Here is a 25714-nt window from a genome sequence, read left to right as displayed (position 1 = left end):
AACACTGGGAAAAAAAAAAAAATCTTTACTATTTTTGTCTTGTTTTCAGTCCAAATATCTAAACACTCTTCAATTAAGATACAAGCAAAATGACATAAGGTATTATGTCTTGTTTTTTGAAAAATTATCAAAATTAAATAAGAAAAAATTAATTTATTCAAAGAGAAAACAAGCTTATTTTTCTTATCTCATTAGTTGATATTTGTTCTTGTTTAATGCATAAACTCAATTAATTTTGATCATTTTAATTTTATTTATTTATTTAATTAATGTAATTATGCTTCCAAAATAGGTTAATGTATTTCATGAAAGAATATACATTTATAATGGAAAACATTTTTTTAAAATGCATTAAAGATCTCCCTTTTCAATATATATTCCACAGAGTTCTCTCTAGTTAATGGGAAAGGGGTCGAGCTTATCCATTTTTATCTCTATTCATGAAGGGGTTTATATTTAAAATGACATCATCTCAGTCTTTGCAGCGCATTTGAATATTTTCGTACTGTAACGCACACATCCAAAGGCGTTCCATTGGATCCAGTTAGTCCTGGAGTGCAAACTGATAATCTTCAGGATTTATGTTTGTTGACAGAATTGAATTTGCTGGTGTGCTGGGTTTGCGATCCGGTGATCCCTCGATGAGAGGCTGTTCTCTCAGGTCGGTCAAGTGGTGCGTTCCTGACACGAGTGTGGTGTGTAAGTGTGGTCGGTGTGTGTGTGTGTGACACCACGTCTTTGTGCGGTCAGGACGTTGGCAGTGTGGCACGGACTACTGCTGGTACCCAGGGATCAGTGACTCAAGAAAATCAGGACACTCTAAATTTGTCACTGCAGCATAACCCACATAATGAAAACTATATAAGCCCTCTATCGCTCTCTCAGGACCTCTCTCATTAGTTGCCTTTTACTCCCTCTCCAGCCATGTCTCTCTCCATCACTGTATTTGTGTTTCTGTCCTCATCTCCCCTGTGTCTTTCTCTCTTCCCCCTTTCCTCTTTCTCTTCTATCATCCTTTTTTTGTTTCCTTTTGGTTGATTCATAAATAAAAAGCTCATGCAGTGAACACTTATAGGGGAGACCGGGGCTAGTTGTCAAATAGGAAGCTGTCAGAAGCGTTATATCTCAGTAAATATTAGGGTTTGAGCCAAAATGTATAATGTAGTGAAATCTCTCATCCAATTTAAAATTACAATGATTTTTTGCTCTAGCCATTGGGTAAGCAAGTGAACAGAATAAAACAACACTGACATGCATTTAAGCAAAAGTTAGCAATATATAATGAAGACTTGAAAGCTTGAACTATGTGAACTACTAGGATTGGTTCGCACAAAATGAAGATTTACTGAAAATGTATACACCCTTAGGCCAAAAGATGTAGATGAGTTTGTTTCTTCATTGGAACAGATTTGGAGAAATTTAGCAGTACATCACTTGCTCACTGATGGATCCTCTGCAGTGAATGGGTGCCGTCAGAATTAGAGTCCAAACAGCTGATAAAAACACCACAATAATCCAAAAGTGATCCACACAACAGTACATCAATTAATGTCTTGTGCAGTGAAAAACTGCACGTTTATAATAAACAAATCCATCCAAAGTTGTCACGTCGGAATCAGGAGAGAAATATGCACAGGTCAAGCACCGTTTACAAGTGAAAACGGATGGTTGACAGTTAAATAATGGCATGTTTTTGACAACTTACCACATATAGTGTGACAAGCTGTTAAATATATAGTTCGCTCAAGAATAAAAAATCATCATCATTTAATTTTTCCTTCTCACCCTCATGTCGTTTCAAACATGTATGATTTTTTTCAGCAGATCAGCAAAATATGTTTTGAAAAATTTCTCTCTGTGTTTTTTTTAATCTATACAATGAAAGTCAATGTGGTCCAATGTTGGCGAAAAAGTCTTCTTGAAGAAAAAAAATCTTCTTTTGTGTTCTGCAGAAGAAGAAAAAAAACAATTTTTTTTGGGTGAAGTATCTTATCCTGCTCTATACTGATCACCTTTACACTGCTAAATGCAGAGCAATACTGTAAGTACACTATAATTAATTATAGTGTTGCCAATTAAATTTACTGTACAAACAGTACAAATATACTGATATAATTCATTCCAGTGTGTGAGGTTACCAATTTAGTTATTTAATTAATAATTTTGCTGAATAAAAAACAGTTAAACATTAAAGAGTAAACAAGTACAATTAAACCATGAGGAATATCTTTGTTGGTACCTATTGCAATTAAAAAAGCAGCTCGAATCTGTTCTACTTTTTTTTTTTTTACTTTTTGAATCTGAAAGCTCCTGGGCTCCAGTGGCCTAATGGGATAGCAAAGTGTCCTTTGGCTGCACATCTAAGAGTCTCAGTGGATATTGGATCCGCATATTGTTCACCTACTGTTTCATGAATACTACTCATTTGACATACTGCTTTACACACTTTTTTTATTCTTATTGTTAGTCATTTTATTATGTTAATTTTATTAGTCATATTTTATTTAAAAAATAAAAATATATATATTTTTTTTTTTATAAATTTAGCTGTTTATATAATGTTTATATTTTTGGTTCAGCTTCATTTCAATTACCTAAAGTGATTTTGTAAAATAGCAAGATTGTTTCTACAGAAGAAAGTTAGTCGTACAGGTTTGCTTTGACATAAAGTTGAGTAAATAAACTGAAATGTTCAGTTTTTGGTGAATGAATTATTTTTTGAAATTCAAAGAGGATGACACAAAGGAGTTTGAGATGCCACAGTAGCACATTAACTGTATTATCCTACAGAATATATTATGTTTTTCATGGTCATTAGACCATTGTTTCCTCTTGTTTGCCTTCATTAAATTGATCACGGATGTTGCACGAGAAGGAGAGGAAACAGGCATGGAGAGAGAGCGAGAGAGAGCGAGAGAGAGGGATCATGGGGGGTAGGGGTGTGCGATATGACGATTTTTGATCGTGGACGATAAAAATGTCTCCACCAGCAGCGGCTCGCCCATAGAGGGCGCTGGGGCGCCGACCTCCCTGCCAGTTTTTTATTTTTATTTATTTTTTTATTTAATAATACATTTTTAATAATCTCTAATTTTGAAAAATAATCTGTGTTAATGACATGCTATTAATGGTGTTACTTTAGAATGTGTTTAGAACTCTCCAGAATGATATTTGCATTCACTTCATGTTGGTGTAGTAGTAGCCAATAGGCTGTCTTCCCTGGGCGCCAGTTCGCTCAGCCCTACAGTGCTGGAATTTAAGCCAATGGTTCCCCTGTTGCTACGCAAAAAAGTTTATATTTTGCCAATCATCGTCGTCGAATTTTATGGTTTGGGGGCTCTGAAAATATCGCCCCTAGTACCAAGATTAGAGCAGTGCACCTGCTGCGCGGGACATTTACCTCAGAGGAGTGCGAGTGCAGTATGGCAGCGCCGGCGACGTCGAGTAGCATTAATGTAAATAAAAAAGAGAAAGAATTCTTAATTCAGATATTTTTGTTTAAAAACATTTTTTGTAAATTTGACTCATTTTAAATGGTTAACTTTTAAGGAATTAATTAGATTAATTATTACTCAATTCTAATTTGTTAAATGTATTTAATAATATTGCTTGTAATCTGTTGCCACAATTTTGAGTGAATATAGCGTATTCATTTTTATGCTGTCATTCTCTTACTCAGTCTCTCTCTCTCACTCACAGTCACACACCACGTTTCACACACATTTGCCATTAAAATAGTGATCTCAATAGGAATGTAACTGTATGTTTGCTTTGCTTTTTTTGTTTCGAAGTTCTGAGCTGGATTACTGCGTTTCATACTAGTTAAAATGTTAAAATAATTTTTCTTCTCATACTTGGTGTTCTTCAAGAATGTTGTCCCACCCTTTCTTTGAGAGCCTTCTCTCTTTCTCTAGTATCAACACAGACTGTTATCCATTATCCAATTTGTCTACAGTGAACTTTAAAGATATGTAGTCTACAGCTGGGGATTGATTAAAGAACTAGATTGTTGTATTTCCTATAATAATTTATCGTTATGCGTTTGCACTTTTTCTATCTGGACACAGAGCATAATAAACATGCAACTTGTTCATTATCATTGCCTGTGAAACTGTTGATTTCTACATGGCAGTTCAAATAATATTGTCTTTTTAGACCATTGGTATTGACTGGTTTGAGTTATTTTATTGGTATAAGCAAGGGACATGGGTGGCCTAAAATGCACCAGAATGCAGGAAATCACATCTATGAAATTAAATTTTTTATGGGGGAGGAGCCCCCAGACCCCCGCACAAACACCTAAAATATTTTTCACCAGCCGCCACTGGTCTCCACGATCTGCTTTTGAAGAAATATCGTAGTATCGTGCTACAGCGCACATTGTCAAATACAGTTCTGGCGCCTCCGTCTCTATGGCTGTGTCCAAATTCAGGGTCTGCATTCTCCTTAGGATCCTTCCTACCCGGTTGAAGGAGGAGGGATCCTCCGACGTCCGCAAAACCCGGAAGTCGGTGTTTGTGAATTTGGACAGCCTAGCTACCCTTCTTTCAGTTCCCTCCCTTACCCGTTGCTCATATCCTGTCGCCTAGCAACCGTGACAGCGCCAAGCAAGAAGCGGGAAAATGGACAAACAAAGAGTTATTCTCCTCATTTTAATTCTTTTGGAAGAAATAAAGCAATTAAATAAATTAAATACTTTCTTTGCTCGTTGTCGGAGAGTTTTTTATATCAGACTACAAGACAGTCACATCCAGGTAAGCCATTATAGCCTATTTTTATTTGTTTTTAAGTATTCTACTAATTTCTCCTACAAATTCATTAAGCCGAAGCATAAACTTTAGCTTGTTTTGTCAGAGAAACTCCTCTCCCACTCCGCTACCGCTCGCTTCGTCCGCCATTACGCTCTGCCGAAAAGAATTATGGGATAGGTAGGACGGGAAAGGATCCACCACACCCATCCTTCCAATTCGGGGAAAAGGAGGACGTATTTGTGGACCGCATTTGAAGGATCCTACGAATTTGGACAGCCTTCGTTGCGGCGCTGTGACGTAACATCCTTCAAATGAGTACTCCGAAGGATGCAGACCCTGAATTTGGACACAGCCAATACTGTACAACACGACATACAGCAGTAGAGTTACTCTGACAGGACACTGCACTTATTCGCGATCGCAAAAGTACATTATTTGCACACGAGCCTTGCTGGTTAAATGTTTCATTCGCGCGCTGGTCTGACGTGCGCTTTTTCTGAGCGCATACACCTGAAGCACGCGCACTACAAAGCCTGTCTAACAGCGCCAGATTACTCATCTAACTTATCTTTTGCGCTAATACTGTCAAAACACACAAGGTTTATATACAGACTCAGTTGGTTATCTCTAAAATAAAAGTAAATAGAAGAGAGAAACAGATGTGTGCCTGTATATTAGATGCATGCAGGTCTTAAAGGGACAGGACACTAAACATGCTGTCGTCTGTAATTAAAGGGATAGTTCACCCTAAAATTTAATTTCTGTCATTATTTACTCACTCACATGTTTCCCAAACCTCTATTAATTTCTTGTGCTGAACCCAAAATAAGATATTTTGAAGAATGAGGGTAACCAAACAGTTGCTGGTCTACGTTGACTTTGATAATAGGAAAGAAAAATCCTATGGAAGTCACTGTGGACCAGCAACTGTTTGGTTTTCCACCTTCTTCAAAATAGCATTTATGTTCAGCAGAAGAAAGAAACTCAATTAGGTTTAAAACAACTTTTGAGTAAATGATGGTATAAAAATAAAACATTATGACAGAATTGACAGACAGATGACTTTAGTTTTGGGGGGAACTATTCATTTAACGTTAACAAAACAACAAAACGCAAAGAGAAAAATCACTCACTATTCTTGACTGAAAAACTTTAACACAGTTGCTTTAGGAATCAGTCTATGTAGTGTTTTATTTTTATATTTGTTCATTCAATTTCATTGAATGCTCCTGCTAAATACACCTATTGTACCTGAAAATAAAGCAATGTTTGTTTTATTTGTATATTATGTGTATTTGTAATGTGTATCTTTGTTCTTATTTTTTAATCAGAAAGATAAAATGATGACAAAGATTTTTATCTTCGCCCACTTTGGCCTAAATATCTGCCATGTCTTTTTTTTTGTTTTTGTTACCTTAAAAGGCTTTGTCTTTCTAGTTTGGCTGTAATGCTCAGAAAACTTGTAAAACCAAAATAGTAAAACCAACATGACAAAGAATCGTGATAAAATCGTGAATCGTGATATTTCTAAAAAAAATCATGATATGATATTTTTCCCATATCGCCCACCCCTAATGGGGGATGAGTGGGCATATGCCAGTTGTTAAGAAACTGAGAGAGATGGGGACCTACAGAGGAATGCTGGAGGGATGAGAGACGAGAGAGAGGGAGCGAGAGAACAAGAGAGGGCTAGAGGGCTAGAGGGCTGATATTTAATGTGATAAATGGATTGTGACAGCATGTCTCCAAACCCCCTCCAACCAGAGAGGAAGACCACAGAAATAGAAGGCAGAGCTGGGGAGAGAAAAATGTATTTAAACAAGAAGGATAGAAAACTGCGCGATAGGATAGGAATTGCGCAAAAATGACAAAACGGATCAAAAGTAATGGCTGTTCTTGTTAATATCGCCCCAAACTAGATGATGGCGTTACCAGGGACTCCCATAGGAATGTGAAGTTAAAGGGAAAGTTAATTATGTCATCATTTCCTCACCCTCGTGGCTTTGGTGGAACACAAAAGGAGAAATACTGCTGGGTGATCTTTTCCATACAATATTACTAAACAGGGCTCCAAACTGCGACTAAAATGGTCGCATTTGCGACCAAAAATATTAATTTGCGAGTGAAGTTTTTGCTGAGGTCGCCACTGGCGACTATATATAATTTGCATGAAAGGACTTTTTTCCCGATTGTTTTGCGCTCACATCTTTTGTTACGTTCACGTATTAAACTTACATAAGACGATGCGCATCAAAGTTTTACTGGAAAAGAGTTTCAAACAGTCCTCGTCTCTGCCGCACACAGTCTGCTGAACGCAGTGAGAGAGACCTGAAAGGGCCTGTTTACACCTGCTCACTTCATGCATTTTCTCTGATCGGATATCTATATGATTTGTTAAAACGTTTCCCCATTTACACTTGGCCACATAAATGTGTCTTCGCAAAACGGATATAAATCCGTTCTTCAATTCCCGCTTCATATGCAAATATAACGGAGTTCACGTCAATGAAAGCAATGGATAATTTTATTAATTATCAGCTAATTTCAATATCAAGAGAGCGCGCGGCATCAACACTGGAAAGATAGGCTAGTCTCGCTACTTTTAATGAAGAATGTGTGTTGAGCGTCTGCGGCTTACTTTCAGGTTCATTCAGTTTGCGCGTCGCTTGCTGAAGAAATACTCCGCTACTCATCCGCGGTGATGCTTGTTGCATTGCGCTGTCATATCTGACTATAACATGCCATATAGCCTATAAAACGCTCTCACACGTCTATTACTTTAATATTATGGGAGGAGTAAAATTACCATATGTGGTTTCAACAACCAGATGCATTTACACTTGTCTGGTCGATCTTCTTATCGAGATCTTAGTCTATATGCTGTGTTCTGTTAATGCATGGACTTCCTGTTATTTGAAGCGCACTTGCCATCCAGTAATCGCAAAAAGCTTTGTGCTGTCTTACTTTTTAATAAACAAAGTATCAGCTTTAAAATGCTACAAAATTCAAATTATGCGGTTTGGATGCTCTTTAATGCGGACCACAAGCGCACACTTTCGGTAATATAAACACCAGTACCCGCGTCCACACGGTCCGTGTATGCGTCCGGATCGCGCGAGCGGAGAGTATCGCACTTAATGCTCAGGCGCGATCTCTTTAGCACCTCAGTTAAAGCAGCAAGTGAACCCATTATATATTTCGATTTACTACTATAGTATGAAATGAACATGATCAAAAGGTAGGCAATAAGAAAGCCTATAGTACAACTTACTGAAATGTTTTATGTAAAAGCTGTGTTTCAGTGTTTCAAACTGAGGAAATGTATAAAGCTTGTAAACATTGCATTGTAATACATTTACCTCAGAATAACCACTCAGTGTCCATAAACTCATCAGTCAGCTAGAAAAATAACTATAAAGAGGAGCGTTTTGCTATATTCATGCGCTGTTGCATATTAATATTTTTACTTATTCTGTTGTACATGATTCAACTCCTCCTATAAAATTGCATTTTACTAATGAAGAAAAACAGGCTGAATGTGTGAAAGACGTGACAACATTTATAGGATGCACTGCACTCAGTTAACAAGTGATGCTTATGGTCCATGATATTGGTACAGATTCTGTGTAACAAACAATTCTTTGTGATTGTACATTTCAAGTTGTAAAAGACATTTAATTCACACTTTAAGTGAACCTTAGTCCCCCGGTCGACCTGATCATCTACAAGATGGATTAAAATGCTGATAAAGCCTAGAAAAGATAAGACATAAACACATGACAAAATGATTGAAATGTTAAAATAGGGGGGAAAAATAAAATGATAATAATAAAATAAACCACTTTTATTCTGTGGCACCTAAAAAAATAATTTGGCGCCTAAGTTTTTCTTTTATAGGAGCCAATGGCTCCTTACTCGATTTTTTTGTCTGGAGCCCTGCTAAATGAGGCTTCATAATGGATGCTAAAGAACTATAAATTATTACAAAAGTGCTCCATGTGACATGATGTTTGAAACTGTGTTGTTTTAGCATTACCATTACAGCATTTAATCATATTTTGAATAGTCTTTTGTTGTTATATTTTAACTTTTCCCTTTTAATTTTTGTATTTGTGTTATGTGCTTTTGTCTTTTTTAGTTTGTTTGCATAAAAAAAGTGTTATTTTGCTTTTATTTATTTAAATAGTTGCCAAGTCAGTTATTTTAATATTATATATAATATTATTTTTTAACTATATTTCAATTAATGAAAACATTATTTTTCAATTTTTTTCTTGTTTTTATTTTTACAAACAAAAAGACATTTAGTGTTATTTTTGTATTAATTATATCTATTATAGTACCTTAAACTCTATTTTTTTTTTCTAATTTAAAAAAAGTTTAAGGTTTTTCATATAATATTTATATTTTATTTCATCTTTATTTTAATTAATGAAAACTATTTTTAATAGTTTTAGTTTTAATTAACAATAACAACACTGGTTTGAAGTCAGTTACAATAGAAACAAACTACAATTTAAGTTGCTCTAATATTCACTGAAAATCGTGACATCCACCCTAGTGATTCATTTATAACTGAGTCCTGAATCAGTTGATCCGGTTTACAAAAACTGAACGATTTGTTCATTAATCAGACTCATCTGGTTCTGAAGTTCAACTCACATGATGATATGGTGGTTAGAGACATTCTCAACTCACTGGAGAGGATGACTGATCAGTAACGGCACTGAACTTTGGGCAGTTTCTCATGCATATAACTGAAGTTTTTTGAGTATAGAACACAAGTTGTATGGACTACTTTTATGGTACTTTTCTGATTATGTGTCATTTTCAACCTTTTAAACTTAAAGGGATAGTTCAGTTCAAAAATGGAAATTCTAACATTATTTACATGCACACACACACATTTTTGGGTGAACTATCCCATCAAGTGTTCCCATTCCTTATACTGTAGTGCATGGAAAAGAGAAAATGGCACACTTCACTAGCTCTCTTTTTGTGTTTTACAGAAGAAGGAAAGTCATTCGACAATGTGAAGATGGATAAAAATGATAACAAGAATTTCATTTTTTAAAGGAAGAAAGAAAAGAGAACAAGGAAGGTTGCAAACTGCTTCCTGATGGACTTGGAAAAAGGGAGGAAAGAAAGAGAGAGAGAAGCATTGAGCAAAGAAAAGAAGAGTGCAGGGAAAATATGAGTTGTCCTTACTTAATTTAAAACATTCTTGATTTCAGTCCAATTAAAGATCCACAACTCAGGCTCTGAATGAAAGCTTTCATTGTAAGTCAGTTCTTCAAGCTGGAGACTCGGGCTTGTCTGGAGTATCAAATATCCTCCTGTGTGTCAGAGAAAGAGAGCGACTCTGGTGGATACCATGTTTTGCGGGTGAAGAAATGTGTCTGGAATTCGGTATCAAGGGACACGTTTCTTCTTCCAAGGAACCACATTGACTTACTCAGAAGAGTGATTGTAAGAGTGAAGCTGCTCAGTGGATGTAGGCGTAATGTTGCGGTTTCAGTCACCGACTCTTACGATTCTTGCTTATGTTTAGTCTGTCACATACTGTATTAACTTTTATTACTCTGTTTTAGTTTGAAATTCTGTAAATCAATTTTCATCATTGACTCACCCTCATGTCAAGTCCCATAGACTGACTGACTTCCATGGAACACAAAAGGAGAAGTTTAGCAGAATGTTAATGCAGCTAAATACTCATTAAACCAGGTTCAAGTTTTGTGTATGATATTGTTGCATTTTAACCTTCACTGCATCAAACACAATGTAAACTGAATTAGAGGCTCAGATCTTTCAGTAATTGTACTGTTATTGTTATGCTTGTACATGACATTATTGATAGTAATTGAAGACTGTGTGTTGTGTTTCAGTGCGGACGGCACGGTTCTCTCAGGAGCCTGCAGACCAGTCAGTGGTTTTGGGCCAGAGGGTGGTCCTGTCCTGCGTGGTCTTCAACTATTCGGGCATTGTGCAGTGGACCAAGGATGGACTGGCCTTAGGCATCGGAGAAGACCTCCGGGGTCAGTGATACACAGCGCTCTGTCTTTCTTTCTTTATTTATTTATGTGCTTTTCCCTTTTTTACTCTTCATATTTGGTCTTTCATGTTTTCCATGTTTGCTTGTTTCTCTCTAACTTTTATCCCAGGATGCTTTAGCAACTGCTTAACCTCTTTCTTTCTGTACTTTTCAGTTTTTCTTTGTACACTCTTTCAGTTTCATCTGTCATCTCTCACTATTTTCCATGTTTCCTGGTTTGTTTTTTGTTTGTTTTTTCAAATTTTTGTATTCTCTTAACTTTTAAATTTTTCTAATCTTTGTATTCTTCCACATATGAACACACTAAAAACCGCTCAGAATACCTAAGCAATCACATAGCAACACAAAAACAGCTTAGCAACTGCATAGCAACACACTAAAGGTTGACCAATAGTGGATTTTACCAATAACGATAACTAGGTTGGACCAGATAACCGGTAAATCAACCTATAGTTTTTAAAATTGATACTGAATATACTCATACTGAAAACTAAAATAGTGCTGAACTTTATTATACAAAAACAAAACAAAAAAAACACTACTGACCCATGAAAAATGTATTGTAATTTTTAAATAAAATAAATATATTAATATTAAATATTAATATGTTATATTGTACCCTGATCATTCATGTTAGTTAAAAAATTGTATTAGTAAATGTTAACATAATCTATTGATTAACAATTCTTCTCTAGCATTTATTATCCATACCATTGAAATTAGAGACACACACATACATAGATAAATAGATTTCTTTAAATAAATTCAATTACAATTAAAATGTTATTAGGGATAAACATCTACCTTAGCTTCTGCTCTAAACTATAGGGAGCCCTTTTACATTACTATAAGGTTACAATTAGGCCTAACAACAGAGACCAAACTTAAATTCAATTACTAGCCTATTTATTTTTAACTATAATGATCAGCATCAAATTAAAAAATTGTATGCAAACATTTCAATTGTTTTTAAATTAACTTCTAAATAATACAATTTCTATTTGTTGTTGAAATATAATAATTTACAGAGTCATAACTTGTTTCATAAAATATTTATTTAAACATATACATGAAATAATTAAGACATCACTAACAGGTAAAGTAAATATAATTAAGTATAGTCAAATTTTTCGCAAAATAGTTTAATATTTCGGCTTCATTTCTCTAGCAAATAACGAGCTGTAGACACTGATGACTTGCCTGAGGTAAATTAAATGCTGCTGTTTTAATGACGTCTTTCGTGGTTGAAACATTAATTGAGAGATTACGTGAGATATATATATATATATATATATGAAATGTTCATTCATGTATATTGCACATTAAAACTAGTAGGAAAGAGGATGATCACTCGAGCGCCACGCTGCTGTTTAAACTGAGGCGTTCTGTCTATACGGCTATCTGTGGCGCCACATCAAAGAGCGCCAAAACGGCATTTATTGTCTAAATTTCCTAAAAAAATGGAACGATTTGTTCGTTACACATGTGTATCGAACCGAAAGGGGAGTATAGCTCCAGGCAGCAGGTCGATGGCACAATCCCATGGCCGGTGCGGTGTTAACTTCATGGCTGCCTATTTGCTGAACACATCCTGGAACGCCAGGTAGTCAGATGGGATTGTCGGAACCTCACGAGGTTCGGGGCTCTCCACTAGGGTGGAATGAACTTGGAGCTTCAGGTTACTAACCAGGGGCACAGGGACGTTGGAGAGACATTTTTGGATGCAGGTTTTACTCCATCAGAGGATCTCGCTGGTATCCCATCTGACTTCGGTGGAATGTTGAGATAGCCCGGGGCGTCCCAGGATGATATCGACGGTGGGTCCCTCCAGTACCAGAAAGGAAATCCTCTCCTGATGAAGACAGCCTACTTGCAGAGTGATCGGCAGAGACTGGAACTTGATGTGCCCACGCCTGAGCGGTTTTCCCTGTATAGTCTCGATCTTCAGCTCGGCCTGTCTCTGGCGGGGTAAATCAAGCTGTTTTAGGAGGGCTTGTGAGATGAAATTGCCTGAGGATCACACTCAGTGCGTGAGAGGCGATTAGTATACCTTTGCATAGGTTCTGGTACTGGAGGACATGCAGCTGGTGAAGATGGAGAATGAGCGGTTATGTCCATCTGACAAGCCGAGAGATGTTGGGAGATCTTCACGGCATTCTGCATAAAGCTCTCCAGACTGACAGTTCCATTCACACGATGCCGCCAAAGTCCAGAACTGCAGAGTATAGTCACTGGCCGAAGAATCTCCCTGACGGAGACGGATGAGTTGGTCGGCAATGGAGAGCGAGGTGGTGGATAGGCCAAAGACCTCCTTGAAGTGGGAAGAGAAAGCATCGAAAGAGTTAATTATAGTGGTCTGTGAGTTCCAGATGGCTCATGCCCAGAGCAATGCCCATCCGGTTAGCAGGGAGATCAGGAAGGCAACTTTAGCCCATTCGCTGGAAAATTTATGGGATTGCATCTCTATGTAGAGTGAAACTTGGAGTAAAAAAACGCTCCATTCAACTGCCTTACCCGAATAGTTTGCAGGCATGGCCATGGGACTGGCAGAGGCAGACTGAGGGTGTGTGACCGGAGAGAGAGCAGTTCGAAGAGCGCTGACCAGCTCATCGAGGGGATCCGCAGTGACAGATAGTTTCGGGAACTCCGTCGTCTGGTCGTCTGCTCATCCATTCCAGCAACAGATGCAAACCGTAAAGACTATCGGTATGGGCTTATGCCGATAACCGATATTTCCAGTGAAAAACTTATAATTTGGTCAAACTCTAACCCCCCCTCCCCCAAGACAAGGTTGTGTTAGCAACCACATAACAACACACTACAATGTAACCAGATCACCTTAGCAATCGCTCAAGAACACTTTTTCTTCACAAAATCTAGGAATGTGTGTATTTCTTTCCTTCTTTTCTTTTTTCCTATATACGATCCTTCAATTTCAACTGTCATCTTTCTCGTTGCTGTTTTCCGTGTTTCCCTGTTTGCTTGTTTTCTGTCTCACTTTTGTCCTCTCTTCCCCTTTGCTCTTTTGCTTTCTGCTCCATTAGCTCATCTTTTCTCACTCCTTGTGGACTTTCATGAGAACAGTGAGGGCAGGATGTGGTATTTTTAACCTCTGCCATTATAAATAGATAAATGTGGACCTGATAAACTACATTTGCTGCATTTGCCAGATTCATTAAAAGCCACGAGGAACATTGCTCTCTCTCGCTCTCTCAGTTTGACTCAGTGTAGTTGTATTTACACTGTAATGCTTCACTGGTTTGTCCCAGTGGCTTTCATATAAAAACATGTGAACAAATCCTGCAATCACACACACACGTACACAAATGTGCACACGCAGAAATACATGAGCGCAGCACACACTGATAACTCAATCCCACAGTAGAGAGGGCTGTGTGGGTTGGGGAATGCGTGATGTAATTCACAGCAGAATTTTTGTCATTTCTCTTGCAACAGAAGCTGGAAATGTCCATGTCATAGCGTTAGCATATATCAGGCAAACTCTACTACCACTCAGTGGTGGAAAACCTCACTGCACTGCACGCTCATTTTTTCCTTGATAGTACGCGAATGTCACTGTTACTATTGCTTAGAGCAAGTTTTTTTTTTCTTCAACTTTCAGATCTCTTAGTAAAGAGTTTATTTCTTTTCAAATCTCATAACTGTAAGTAAATCAAGCGTGCGTTTTGTCTCACACCATTTTTGAAGCTGATATGATTGATACCACAAATCAAGAGGTTTGTTGTTGAGAAGTGTGCTATTTCTTGTCCGAGCAAAGTGGATGAAAAAAAAATCTGTAGATTTCTAGAGACAAAAATATGCGATTTAAGGTTAGGCTTTTTTCACAAACACCCCCCAAAAACATAGCATCACACTAGAAACCACATAGCAGCACTTTAAGGGGCAATCCACACAGACCTTTTTTTATTTCACTGTGCTCTTTTCCATAGTTTTTCTGTGTAATCATGTGCTAGATGAACATCTTTCACCATTGGGTCACATCACTTCTTGCACGTGCAGTGTCTTTCATGTGATATGACATTCTAAAACCGTCATGCTCAAGTTAAAATTAAAACTACTTTGGAAGACTGTCTATCTCCAAATTATCACTAAAAGTGGCGAGTTGTGGTCTGTATGTGCATGTCTCTTGCAGCCTGGCCGCGGTATCGAGTGTTGCGGCTGGTGGATGTTGGGCAGTATAATTTGGAGATCTCAGCTGCTGAACTCTCAGACGACTCTCTCTATGAGTGCCAGGCCACGGAGGCAGCGCTGCGCTCACGACGGGCCAAACTCACCGTCCTCAGTGAGTGCTGTGTGTTTGCTTAGAAGAGAATCTGAATGGTCAGTGCAAGCTAAAGGCTTGCTGGTTTAGATGTTTACTGTGATGGAATGAAGGGGTTAATGTGTTATGAAATGAATGGATTTATGAGATGTTGCTATTAATAATTTAACTCCATATGTGTTTGTGTGTGTAGTTCCTCCCGATGAGCCGGTGATTGAGGGGGCCCCGGAGATCCTCCTCACAGCAGGGGTCCCATACAACATGAGCTGCTTGTCCCGCGGAGCCAAACCCACCTCTGTCATAGAGTGGCAGAAAGACGGCCTGCCGATAGAGGGGGCCGTCAGCACCACGGTGAGACACACACTCATGAGAGTAAATGTAAATGTAAATTATTTAAATGTAAATAAAGCAAAACATATATGAGTTTGTAGGTATGTAATAGCTTACGTACTTAAGCACAGAGGTATTGATATGCTCTGTGTCTTTTTGCTATGCAGGAGTTGCTTCCAGACAGGAAACGTGTGACCACACGCAGTTACCTACAAATTTCACCAGTAGATACAGACACGGGGAAGAACTTCACCTGTGTCACTACTAACCTGGCCGTGCCGATGGGCAAACGGGCCACTGTCACCCTCGACGTGCACCGTAAGTCTAAAAACCCTTTCCAGCTTCAGTAACATTTATGAGGAAAGGGAAAAGAGCCATTGAGGAAGCCAGTGGTGCCAATATATTTATTTTATATAATGAATATCAATATATATATAGTGTGGCGGGGTGGAAGAATCACACGACAAGGAGGGCTCAAATAAATACCCCGGAGGGTGGATTTATTCACAATTGAAGCAGTGAGAGGTGAAGGTAAGTGCTGAGGTGCTCTGGGTGCTCTCCGTGTGATTCTGAGGTGTGGTGGACCGGCGCGGTGCAGGGTGCAGGCTGGGTCGCTCAAACGCTCGTGTCTGGAAAAAAAGAGAACGGAGAGGTAGCCAGTTAGTTTCTTAGCTGAAGCGGAGAGGTTTCTCCCTGTCTCCTGGCCTCACGCGGCTTATCTGGTCGCGGGCAAATGGGGAGCAGGTGCGGCCGCTTCAGCCTTGATGAGTGGGTGCAGGTGTTCCGAGTGCGTTTCCAGGGCAACGCTGATGAGAACTTGGGATGCTCGTCACAATATATATATATATATATATATATATATATATATATATATATATATATATATATACACACACACAGTGGGTACGAAAAGTATTCAGACCCCCTTAAATTTTTCACTCTGTTATATTGCAGCCATTTGCTAAAATCATTTAAGTTTATTTTTTTTTCCTCATTAATGTACGCACAGCACCCCATATTGACAGAAAAACACAGAATTGTTGACATTTTTGCAGATTTATTAAAAAAGAAAAACTGAAATATCACATGGTCCTAAGTATTCAGTCCCTTTGCTGTGACACTCATATATTTAACTCAGGTGCTGTCCATTTCTTCGGATCATCCTTGAGATGGCTCTACACCTTCATTTGAGTCCAGCTGTGTTTGATTATACTGACTGGACTTGATTAGGAAAGCCACACACCTGTCTATATAAGACCTTACAGCTCACAGTGCATGTCAGAGCAAATGAGAATCATGAGGTCAAAGGAAGAGCTCAGAGACAGAATTGTGGCAAGGCACAGATCTGGCCAAGGTTACAAAAAAAGTTCTGCTGCACTTAAGGTTCCTAAGAGCACAGTGGCCTCCATAATCCTTAAATGGATGACGTTTGGGACGACCAGAACCCTTCTTAGAGCTGGCCGTCCGGCCAAACTGAGCTATCGGGGGAGAAGAGCCTTGGTGAGAGAGGTAAAGAAGAACCCAAAGATCACTGTGGCTGACCTCCAGAGATGCAGTCGGGAGATGGGAGAAAGTTGTAGAAAGTCAACCATCACTGCAGCCCTCCACCAGTCAGGGCTTTATGGCAGAGTGGCCCGACGGAAGCCTCTCCTCAGTGCAAGACACAAAAAAACACCTGAAGGACCACAAAATGGTGAGAAATCAGATTATCTGGTCTGATGAGACCAAGATAGAACTTTTTGGCCTTAATTCTAAGCGGTATGTGTGGAGAAAACCAGGCACTGCTCATCACCTGTCCAATACAGTCCCAACAGTGAAGCATGGTGGTGGCAGCATCATTCTGTGGGGGTGTTTTTCAGCTGCAGGGACAGGATGACTGGTTGCAATCGAGGGAAAGATGAATGCGGCCAAGTACAGGGATATCCTGGACGAAAACCTTCTCCAGAGTGCTCAGGACTGGGCCGAAGGTTTACCTTCCAACAAGACAATGACCCTAAACACACAGCTAAAATAACGAAGGAGTGGCTTCACAACAACTCTGTGACTGTTCTTGAATGGCCCAGCCAGAGCCCTGACTTAAACCCAATTGAGCATCTCTGGAGAGACCTAAAAATGGCTGTCCACCAACGTTTACCATCCAACCTGACAGAACTGGAGAGGATCTGCAAGGAGGAATGGCAGAGGATCCCCAAATCCAGGTGTGAAAAACTTGTTGCATCTTTCCCAAAAAGACTCATGGCTGTATTAGATCAAAAGGGTGCTTCTACTAAATACTGAGCAAAGGCTCTGAATACTTCGGACCATGTGATATTTCAGTTTTTCTTTTTTAATAAATCTGCAAAAATGTCAACAATTCTGTGTTTTTCTGTCAATATGGGGTGCTGTGTGTACATTAATGAGAAAAAAAAATGAAATGATTTTAGCAAATGGCTGCAATATAACAAAGAGTGAAAAATTTAAGGGGGTCTGAATACTTACCGTACCCACTGTATGTATATATATATTGTAGCGGGAGGAGCAAACGACAGACACAGTGGGCGTGGCGTCAGGCCTCGGAGAGGTTTTTATTAAACAATAATCAACAAAAATAGTGTCCAAGGGGAAAAAGTGTCCAAAATAAACAGGGGATCTGGTGTCCTCGTCGTGCTACGGGGTTAGTGAAGGAGGGCAGTGTTCGCAAAGGAAGGGTCCAGGGAAGGGGCGGAGTCCGGTGGCCGCACACGCTTCCCTCTCGGGTCCGGGAGCGAGTGGCGGCGGCTTCTTCCAGCGGCTTCATCCTACTCCTGGGCCCCCGGAGCTGGCCCGTCAGCCGTCTAACGGGTGCGGCAGTCCTCCTACACACAGCAGTGAACACACACACACCGTGAGCACACAATATGGTACAAACTGTACTAAAGCATCTTTACAAAGTATAGCACATGAAAACCTTCTAAAAGGTTAAAACCCCTTTAAAATGATGGCATGAACCATTAGGAGGAACCGTGACATTCATCTACGTTCTGGTGTATATTAGTAGTTTCCCTTGCGTTGACTTCCACGTCCACTCCAGCTCCTTACCGTCAGTCCTTCAACTTGCCTTTGGTCTAATGAATGTCTATGGCTTTATTATGTATTCTGAATGCTCTTTGCAGACCCACCGGTGGTGACGTTATCCATTGAGCCTCGGTCCGTATTGGAAGGAGAGAGAGTGACCTTCACCTGTCAAGCTACTGCCAACCCACTTATTATGGGTTATAAGTATGTCTCTTACTAAATGTGATGCCTAAAGTGGTTCCTTTTATATTCAGTGAGATGAAAAATTAATGACTTGTTTTATCAGGTAGATAAAGTCATCCTTTAAGTAGTATTAAGCCCCATATATCTTCAATTATTTTCTGTTACGACAGTTGTACCCTTGAATTCCTTTCTGTGCATGCTTCATGGGTTTCTCTTCATATATCTGCTTATGCGTTACTGATTGGTTCTTTTTGGCTTTGCTAGGTGGGCAAAGGGAGGTGTGGTCATACAGGGGGCGAGAGAGAGTGTTTTTGTCACCAAGGCTGATCATTCTTTCTTCACTGAGCCTGTGTCCTGCCAAGTGTTCAATGCTGTGGGCAGCACAAACGTCAGCATACTCGTCGATGTCCACTGTGAGTATCTATCTATCTATCTATCTATCTATCTATCTATCTATCTATCTATCTATCTATCTATCTATCTACTGCATCTACATCGCTTGTTGAATTTGTCGGTATAGGGAGGTACTAATCATAGCTGTCATATAAATAATCATATTAAATGCAAAAACCTGATCTTTTTTAATCTCTGTTTCATGCAGTTGGCCCTATCCTGGTTGTGGAGCCTAAACCAGTAACGGTGGATGTAGACTCAGACGTCACTTTGAATTGCAAGTGGGCGGGAAATCCTCCCCTCACACTAACCTGGACAAAAAAGGGTTCAAGCATGGTGATTATCTGCCTGTGGATCTGTTTAGTGAAAGCTCCTTCCTATTACATGTTCAGTTCTTTCTTTCCTTTCTCTTACTAAGATATAGGCTATCCATTTGTCTCTACAGTTTACTTTTTTTTGGTCTATGACATTTTCCCTCTGACTTTATCTCTCTTCAGTGAGTGTTCTCCATATGTGTCCTTCTTTTCTTGGCTCTGCTTCTCTTCCATATTTATCTTCCAACTGTGTTTTGATGTTGAAGCTTCAATCCTTTGTTCCATTTGTATCTTTTTAGAGTCTACAGTGAACAGGTTTTATAGCATTTTTGACTTTTTTTCCTCCCTCTGTCTCTCTCCCTCTCTTATGCACAGGTTTTGAGTAATAATAACCAGCTCTATCTGAAGTCCGTTAGTCAGGCAGATGCTGGTCAGTATGTGTGTAAGGCCATCGTGCCTAGGATCGGAGTCGGCGAGACAGAGGTCACACTCACTGTCAACGGTCAGTACAGCTCTTTTATCTTATTGTGCTAAGAAATAATAAAACACTTTTTAAAACCATGCAGCTTTCAAGGTATTTAACTATATTTAGCTCAATGTGAGTTTTGCATTTAGTGATTAATCAAGCTTTGATTAAGTTACTAATTAACCCTTATGCATGGATGTTTCGCCAATCATTATTACATATTCAGGTCTTTAATATTAGGTCACTTGGACCTATTTTGAAACTTAGAAGGGTTTGATTTGAGCAGATGATTTTACCATCACTGTAATCGACCCAACTGTTGGGTCACAATCCAAAAGAATAGGTAATTGACTCTAGGGGGAAAAGCATGTTAAATGCAAATAGTAAAATGCAACTAATAGTATAATTGTATTTAGTTAAAATAACATAATAAATAAGCTTACCAAGATTTAAAGGGGAAGAGACAACACATTTCTTGGTGATGTCAAAGTTCATGCATCCTCAAACAGTATTTTGGTGGAAATTAATCTGTAATTTGGTAGAAGCTAGCCAAATAAGACAGATGGCAGCTTAGAGAGGCTGTATGACATCCCTTTATGAGAACAGAAAGTATGATATCAATACATTTCAGTTTTTAGTTGTTGTTGTTTGTACATTCAAATTCAGTTCTGGGTCAAAAAAGCTAGGTAAAAAAAATAAAAAAATCCAACTACAGATCAACTAAAACTGTAGCCAACTAAAACTATAAAAGCTTTTGTTATTTGAAATATAAACTTGAACTGAAATAAAATAAAATATTAAAAAACTCTCAAGGCAACATTTAGCTTAACAATGTAGTAAAATAATTCAATCTAAAAAATCTAAACTATATAGACATTAAAAAACAAAACAAAAACAGCTTATAAATAAAGCAAACTAATAAAAAAAAGTAAACAGAAACTCAAAAAGCATCTCAGTGATATTAAAATAACACTGCTTAAAGCAAAACCAGTTAAGAGCCACCAATATCAGCTGCGTAATAGTATATGTTTTTTAAGCAGTTTTTCTGATAATATACAGTAGTTTCTGTTGTTTATGCTTTTTGTTTTTTGAGCAGGTCCACCCATCATCTCAAGCGAACCGGTCCAGTATGCAGTTCGAGGGGAGAGAGGGGAAGTCAAGTGTTACATTGCCAGCACCCCTCCTCCTGACAAGATCGTAAGTTACATTACAATTGCTTGCATTTACATTTATCCTATTTTCCACAGAAATGTACAGAATGTAAAGATTCCTAAAAAAATTGAATAACTGATATTTGACTGTTTTCTTATTATTCACCATCTGGATACCCACGGAAAAGCTGGTTTCAAAATATCTGAGAAACCAGATGAGCTCATCTTAAACCAGTTTCTTGAGTTTTTAGTTTAAGACTAACTCAAACTAGGCCTGAACCCAAAGTAACACACTGCTGCTGTAGATGCTTCTGCTGTGCTGCATATATGCAGCTACTTTCAGACGCATCTCTCCTCTGAAACTACAAGTGATTCTAATTTAAAATGACGCGCAGCTCATTCCTGATGCATCTCCAGGATGAGATTTATGAAATATGAAATATGGGAACAGAGAAGTTGTTCTTTTAATGCTGTAGCCTTTTCAAATGTCTTGGTCTGTGAGGTAAATGGAAGCTTGCCATGAACATGTGGAGGTATGCATTTTTAAATATTCTCACAGCTCTGCATGAATAATGCAACAGTTTTAGTGGTTTTGAAAGAAGAACTGGTGCTTTCTCACCATTATCCAGCCCCATGTTTCAGCACAGAAAGGCCATTTATCCCATTGACGGTGTGAAATATGTGTTCATGCGGGCAATGTGAAGCAGATACAGTTCAGGAGCATTTTATGCACTCGGATATGCTTTTTAAATCCTAAATATTTATAAAGGATTTCTTTTTTCACTCCTGTATGAAATGTACATATTATGTTGTACTGTACGGTATTATTTTCGGTCCATTTGCTTCTTGCAGGACCTGCCACTGCAGATATTTTTAGTTTAATTTTATGCTATTCATTTCTCAGCCATTACTTGATAGAATTTAAATTCTTTTCCTTTGTACAAAATTCTTTTACACAGTCAAAAATTATTTTTTATTTTTTTATTTTAAATGTTTTTAAAAGAAGTCTGCATTTATTTGATAAAAAATACAGTAGAAGCTGTAAAGTTATTGAAATAATTGGTTTCTATTTTAAAATGTAATTTAAATAATTGTGAAATAATTATGAAATGTAATTTCATAATTGAAATATTAAAAAATAAAAAAACAACACAGTATGTTTTTATTATTATTATATTATAAATTGTTTTATATTTTTATGTATTTTTATATTTTCATGTGGAGCCCAGGAAGATAAGTGACTGAAGCATTTTGTGGATCCAAATGAAGATCGTTGTATATTTTCCATGTGTATATCTCGTTTTTACTTTCTGCAAATAAACAGATCCTTTGGGATGTTGAGGATTTAAGTATATATACAATTATTTATTTATTTATATAAAGAGAGAGAATAATTATCTGTGTCATCCTGAACCTGCACATTTCTTCCTGCAGATTCCCCAAAATGCATCCTATCGCTGACAAATACTGGAGATTTAAATGTGAAGTGCATGCGAGTGATCTCTCACACCATGTGTTTGTTTGTTGTGTGTTTGTCCCAGGTATGGGCATGGAAGGAAAATGTGTGGGAAAAAGAGAAGGGGACCGTATCAGAACGATACACAGTGGAACAGAGCAAACTGACCACACAGGGTGGTGCGGTGATGGCCACCCTCACCATCAACAACGTCATGGAGTCAGACTTCCAGTCCACATACAACTGCACTGCATGGAATTCATTCGGACCTGGGACCATGATCATCACACTGGAAGAGACCGGTGAGGATATGTGCCTGCATATGCACATATATGATACTTCTAAATAAGGAGAATCTCATGTGATTTTCAGTTGTGTTGAATTTGTGATCTTGAAATAATTTGTGTGGTCAGTCTGGCATCAAACAAAGAAAGTGTTTATATATAAAGTACAGTTTAGTCCATTAGTCATGAAACTTTGTACAGTTCATGTCTTCAAAAATTCACTGTATACTGCGTCATCTTTAGAGTACAGTTAGAGTAGAGTGCTCTACTGAAGTAAAAGAGCACAGTCTTCAATAATAAATAGCTTGAATGGAATCTCCTAAATCTGCTTCAGGTCACGTCAACTCAGGTTAGGAGTACTCTCCCTGTTTAATATACAGTATGTGAGTACAGTTATACTGGTACATTAAAGCCACAGTGCAATGGTTAATTGCACATGTTCATAGCACACATTGAGTCTGGTCTGCTTGAAAACATTCCCTCTTTCCTTTCCTCTTCCTGTCTATCATTTTCTGTCCTAATTATTAAAGGCAAAAATGAAAAATGCATTGTGGTGCTAATCCTTCTCTTTGTCTTTTTCATTGGCATAGAAATAGTGCCAGTGGGGATCATTGCAGGAGGCACCGTCGGCTGTTCGATTCTGCTTATCCTGTGTTTGCTAGCATTAGTGCTGTTTTTGTATCGGCAACGCAAAGGAAGTAAGTTATCAAAGACCACTGATACAAATCTTCAAATGATATTGAGTTTTTTTCTTAATTTTTTCACAATTATTAGCTATTTAAAAAAATATTAATTATAGTGCATCTTTTAAAAGTTTGAGGTCAGTAAAATAGTTCAAGTTTTTGAAAGAATTCGCTTACGCTCATCAAAAATACAGTAATATTGTGAAATATTATTACAATTTAAAATATTTTAATTTATTTTAAAATGTTGTTTACTTCAATTTTCAGAAGTCATTACTCCAGTCTTCAGTGGCACATGACTGTTCAGAAATAATTCTAACATGATTTAGAGCTCAAAAAATATTAATTTCTTAATATCAATGATGATGAACACATAAATATATTTTGTAGGACCTATGATAATTTTTTTTCAGGTCTCAGTCATTGTTGACTGTTACTTTTGATCAATGTAATGCCTCCTTCCTGAATAAAACTTAAAAAAAAAAGAAAACATTTCCTGACCCCAAACCTTTGAAACTGTAATGTAAATTATTTCGTTATATTATTATAAATATTGTTTTATGCATTTCATATCATTATAATAATTTCTCTGTCTGTCTAAACATCACCTAATTTTAATCCAACAATAATCTGAAGTAGTGAGTCGACATGCAAAGTTTGTCTTTGAGAGTGTAGAAGTAAAAGTGTCTCTAAATGCTCACAAAACCCAAGGGCATATTTAACCATATTTACGAACATCAATAATAGCCACAAACACTTCAAAAAGCAAGGTGATGAATCAGATGTTTTCTGGGATGTTTACTCTCCAGGTCGTCGAGGGGTCACACTTGGCAAGCCAGATATCAAGGTAGAGACCATAAACAAAGAGACCCACAGTCTGGAGGAAGACTCTGGGAGCCTCTCCACTGCAACACGCATGGTGAAGGCCATGTACTCTGTGAGTAACTTTGACAACACACACAACAGTAACTGAAGGATGTAGAGGAACTTTGAGACTTGAAGCTTTTAACAGCATAGTTGAATTATTTCAGAAATTACTGATCCTGAAAACAAACTTTGTTTTTGTTTTTTTTATTATTCAGTGTAGCATAAAAAAAAATTTAAACTTGTGAACAGTTTGGTAGCTAAGTTTTATCAACAGTATTATAATTTATAATGTATTCTGGACTATTTTGTACAACGTGTGTGTGTGTGTGTGTGGAGGGGGGTTACATAATTTACATTATTAATAAAATTTATATTTTTAATTATTAATATTACTGTGCTAAGATGAAGTAAAAATGTGTCTTGATGTAATGTTGTGTCTTTTGCCAGTGGTGATTGTGCCTTGTCTTGTGAATCTTCTGAAGATGATACAACAGCACTGAAATGCTCTGAAATGCACTTTTTTATTATTAACATTGACACTAATTAATTGATAACACTGAAATGCACAATTATCGACCCCAAGATTTGATCTGTGAACAAATTGTCCCTAAAAACACTTGTGTTACACAATGCTTTCTGTATATAATAACAGATACTAAATTTCCTAAACTTGCCTAACACATCTTTTACAAAAAATTAATTACTAATCACCTTCCTCCAATGTATTTCCTCTTAAATAACATTTCCAAAGCTGTAAAATTAATCCTTTTTCTCTCTCAACCTCCCTCTCTTCCTTTATATCCTTCTTCTCTTCTCCTCCTCTTATCTCCTGTTGGTTTTTCTCCCCTCTTACGTTGCAACTCTCTCCCCCTCTTGGTTGCTCTCTTGTCATTTATGGTTTAGTTTTTACCTTCTGTGACCCTCTCTCCCTCCTCCCAGCCTTTTAAAGATGACATTGACCTCAAACAGGAGTTACGCAGTGACACGCTGGACACGCGTCAGGACTATGAGCTCAAGGTGAACAGACACACCGATACTTCTACACATACTACTATAAGTGATATATGACTTTGTTTTACTAAAGCATGCAGCTTCTATAGACCTCAACAGTCGGGTCCCATGTGTAAAAATCCTATTAATTTCTCTGTAGAAAATTAGCCACATCCTATTAACCTTTATTAAAAGACCAGGCATTAGGTCCAAGATGGTTTTTGGTTGGGATATGCTGGTGTAGAATCCATAAGTGTGATTTTTCACTACATTTTTTAACAAAACATGATAATTTGTCGACCAATCAGAGTATAATAGATAATAATCGGTCTTGCTAATATTTCTGGATGAATATTTTGCTATAAAATTTCAATATTTGGTATGTTATATTTATAATAAAAAGTATATAATGTAGTTTACAGTTAGTTCAGTTAATTAATAATGTACATTAAAATCAGGTATGTCTGAATATTATTTGC

General features: G+C 37.7%; 1 protein-coding gene across 1 annotated transcript in view; it reads left to right on the top strand.

The window, feature by feature from the left end:
- The window catches only part of LOC306871840 (kin of IRRE-like protein 1), a 37928-nt gene that overhangs the window by 10968 nt on the left and 1246 nt on the right, over positions 1-25714 (top strand). The window contains exons 2-14 of the mRNA XM_079420028.1: positions 10637-10786; positions 14957-15106; positions 15279-15436; positions 15583-15733; positions 18547-18652; positions 18896-19044; positions 19233-19360; positions 19714-19840; positions 20901-21001; positions 22497-22713; positions 23286-23393; positions 24188-24315; positions 25185-25262. Coding sequence (XP_079276154.1) covers positions 10637-10786; positions 14957-15106; positions 15279-15436; positions 15583-15733; positions 18547-18652; positions 18896-19044; positions 19233-19360; positions 19714-19840; positions 20901-21001; positions 22497-22713; positions 23286-23393; positions 24188-24315; positions 25185-25262 — 1751 coding nt within the window. The remainder of the gene's footprint in view (positions 1-10636; positions 10787-14956; positions 15107-15278; positions 15437-15582; positions 15734-18546; positions 18653-18895; positions 19045-19232; positions 19361-19713; positions 19841-20900; positions 21002-22496; positions 22714-23285; positions 23394-24187; positions 24316-25184; positions 25263-25714) is intronic.

The sequence above is a fragment of the Barbus barbus genome, assembly GCF_936440315.1.
Source record: "Barbus barbus genome assembly, chromosome: 1".
Lineage (NCBI taxonomy): Eukaryota > Metazoa > Chordata > Actinopteri > Cypriniformes > Cyprinidae > Barbus > Barbus barbus.
The sequence above is the reverse complement of the archived record's forward strand: the minus strand, read 5'-3'. Positions and strand labels throughout refer to the sequence as shown.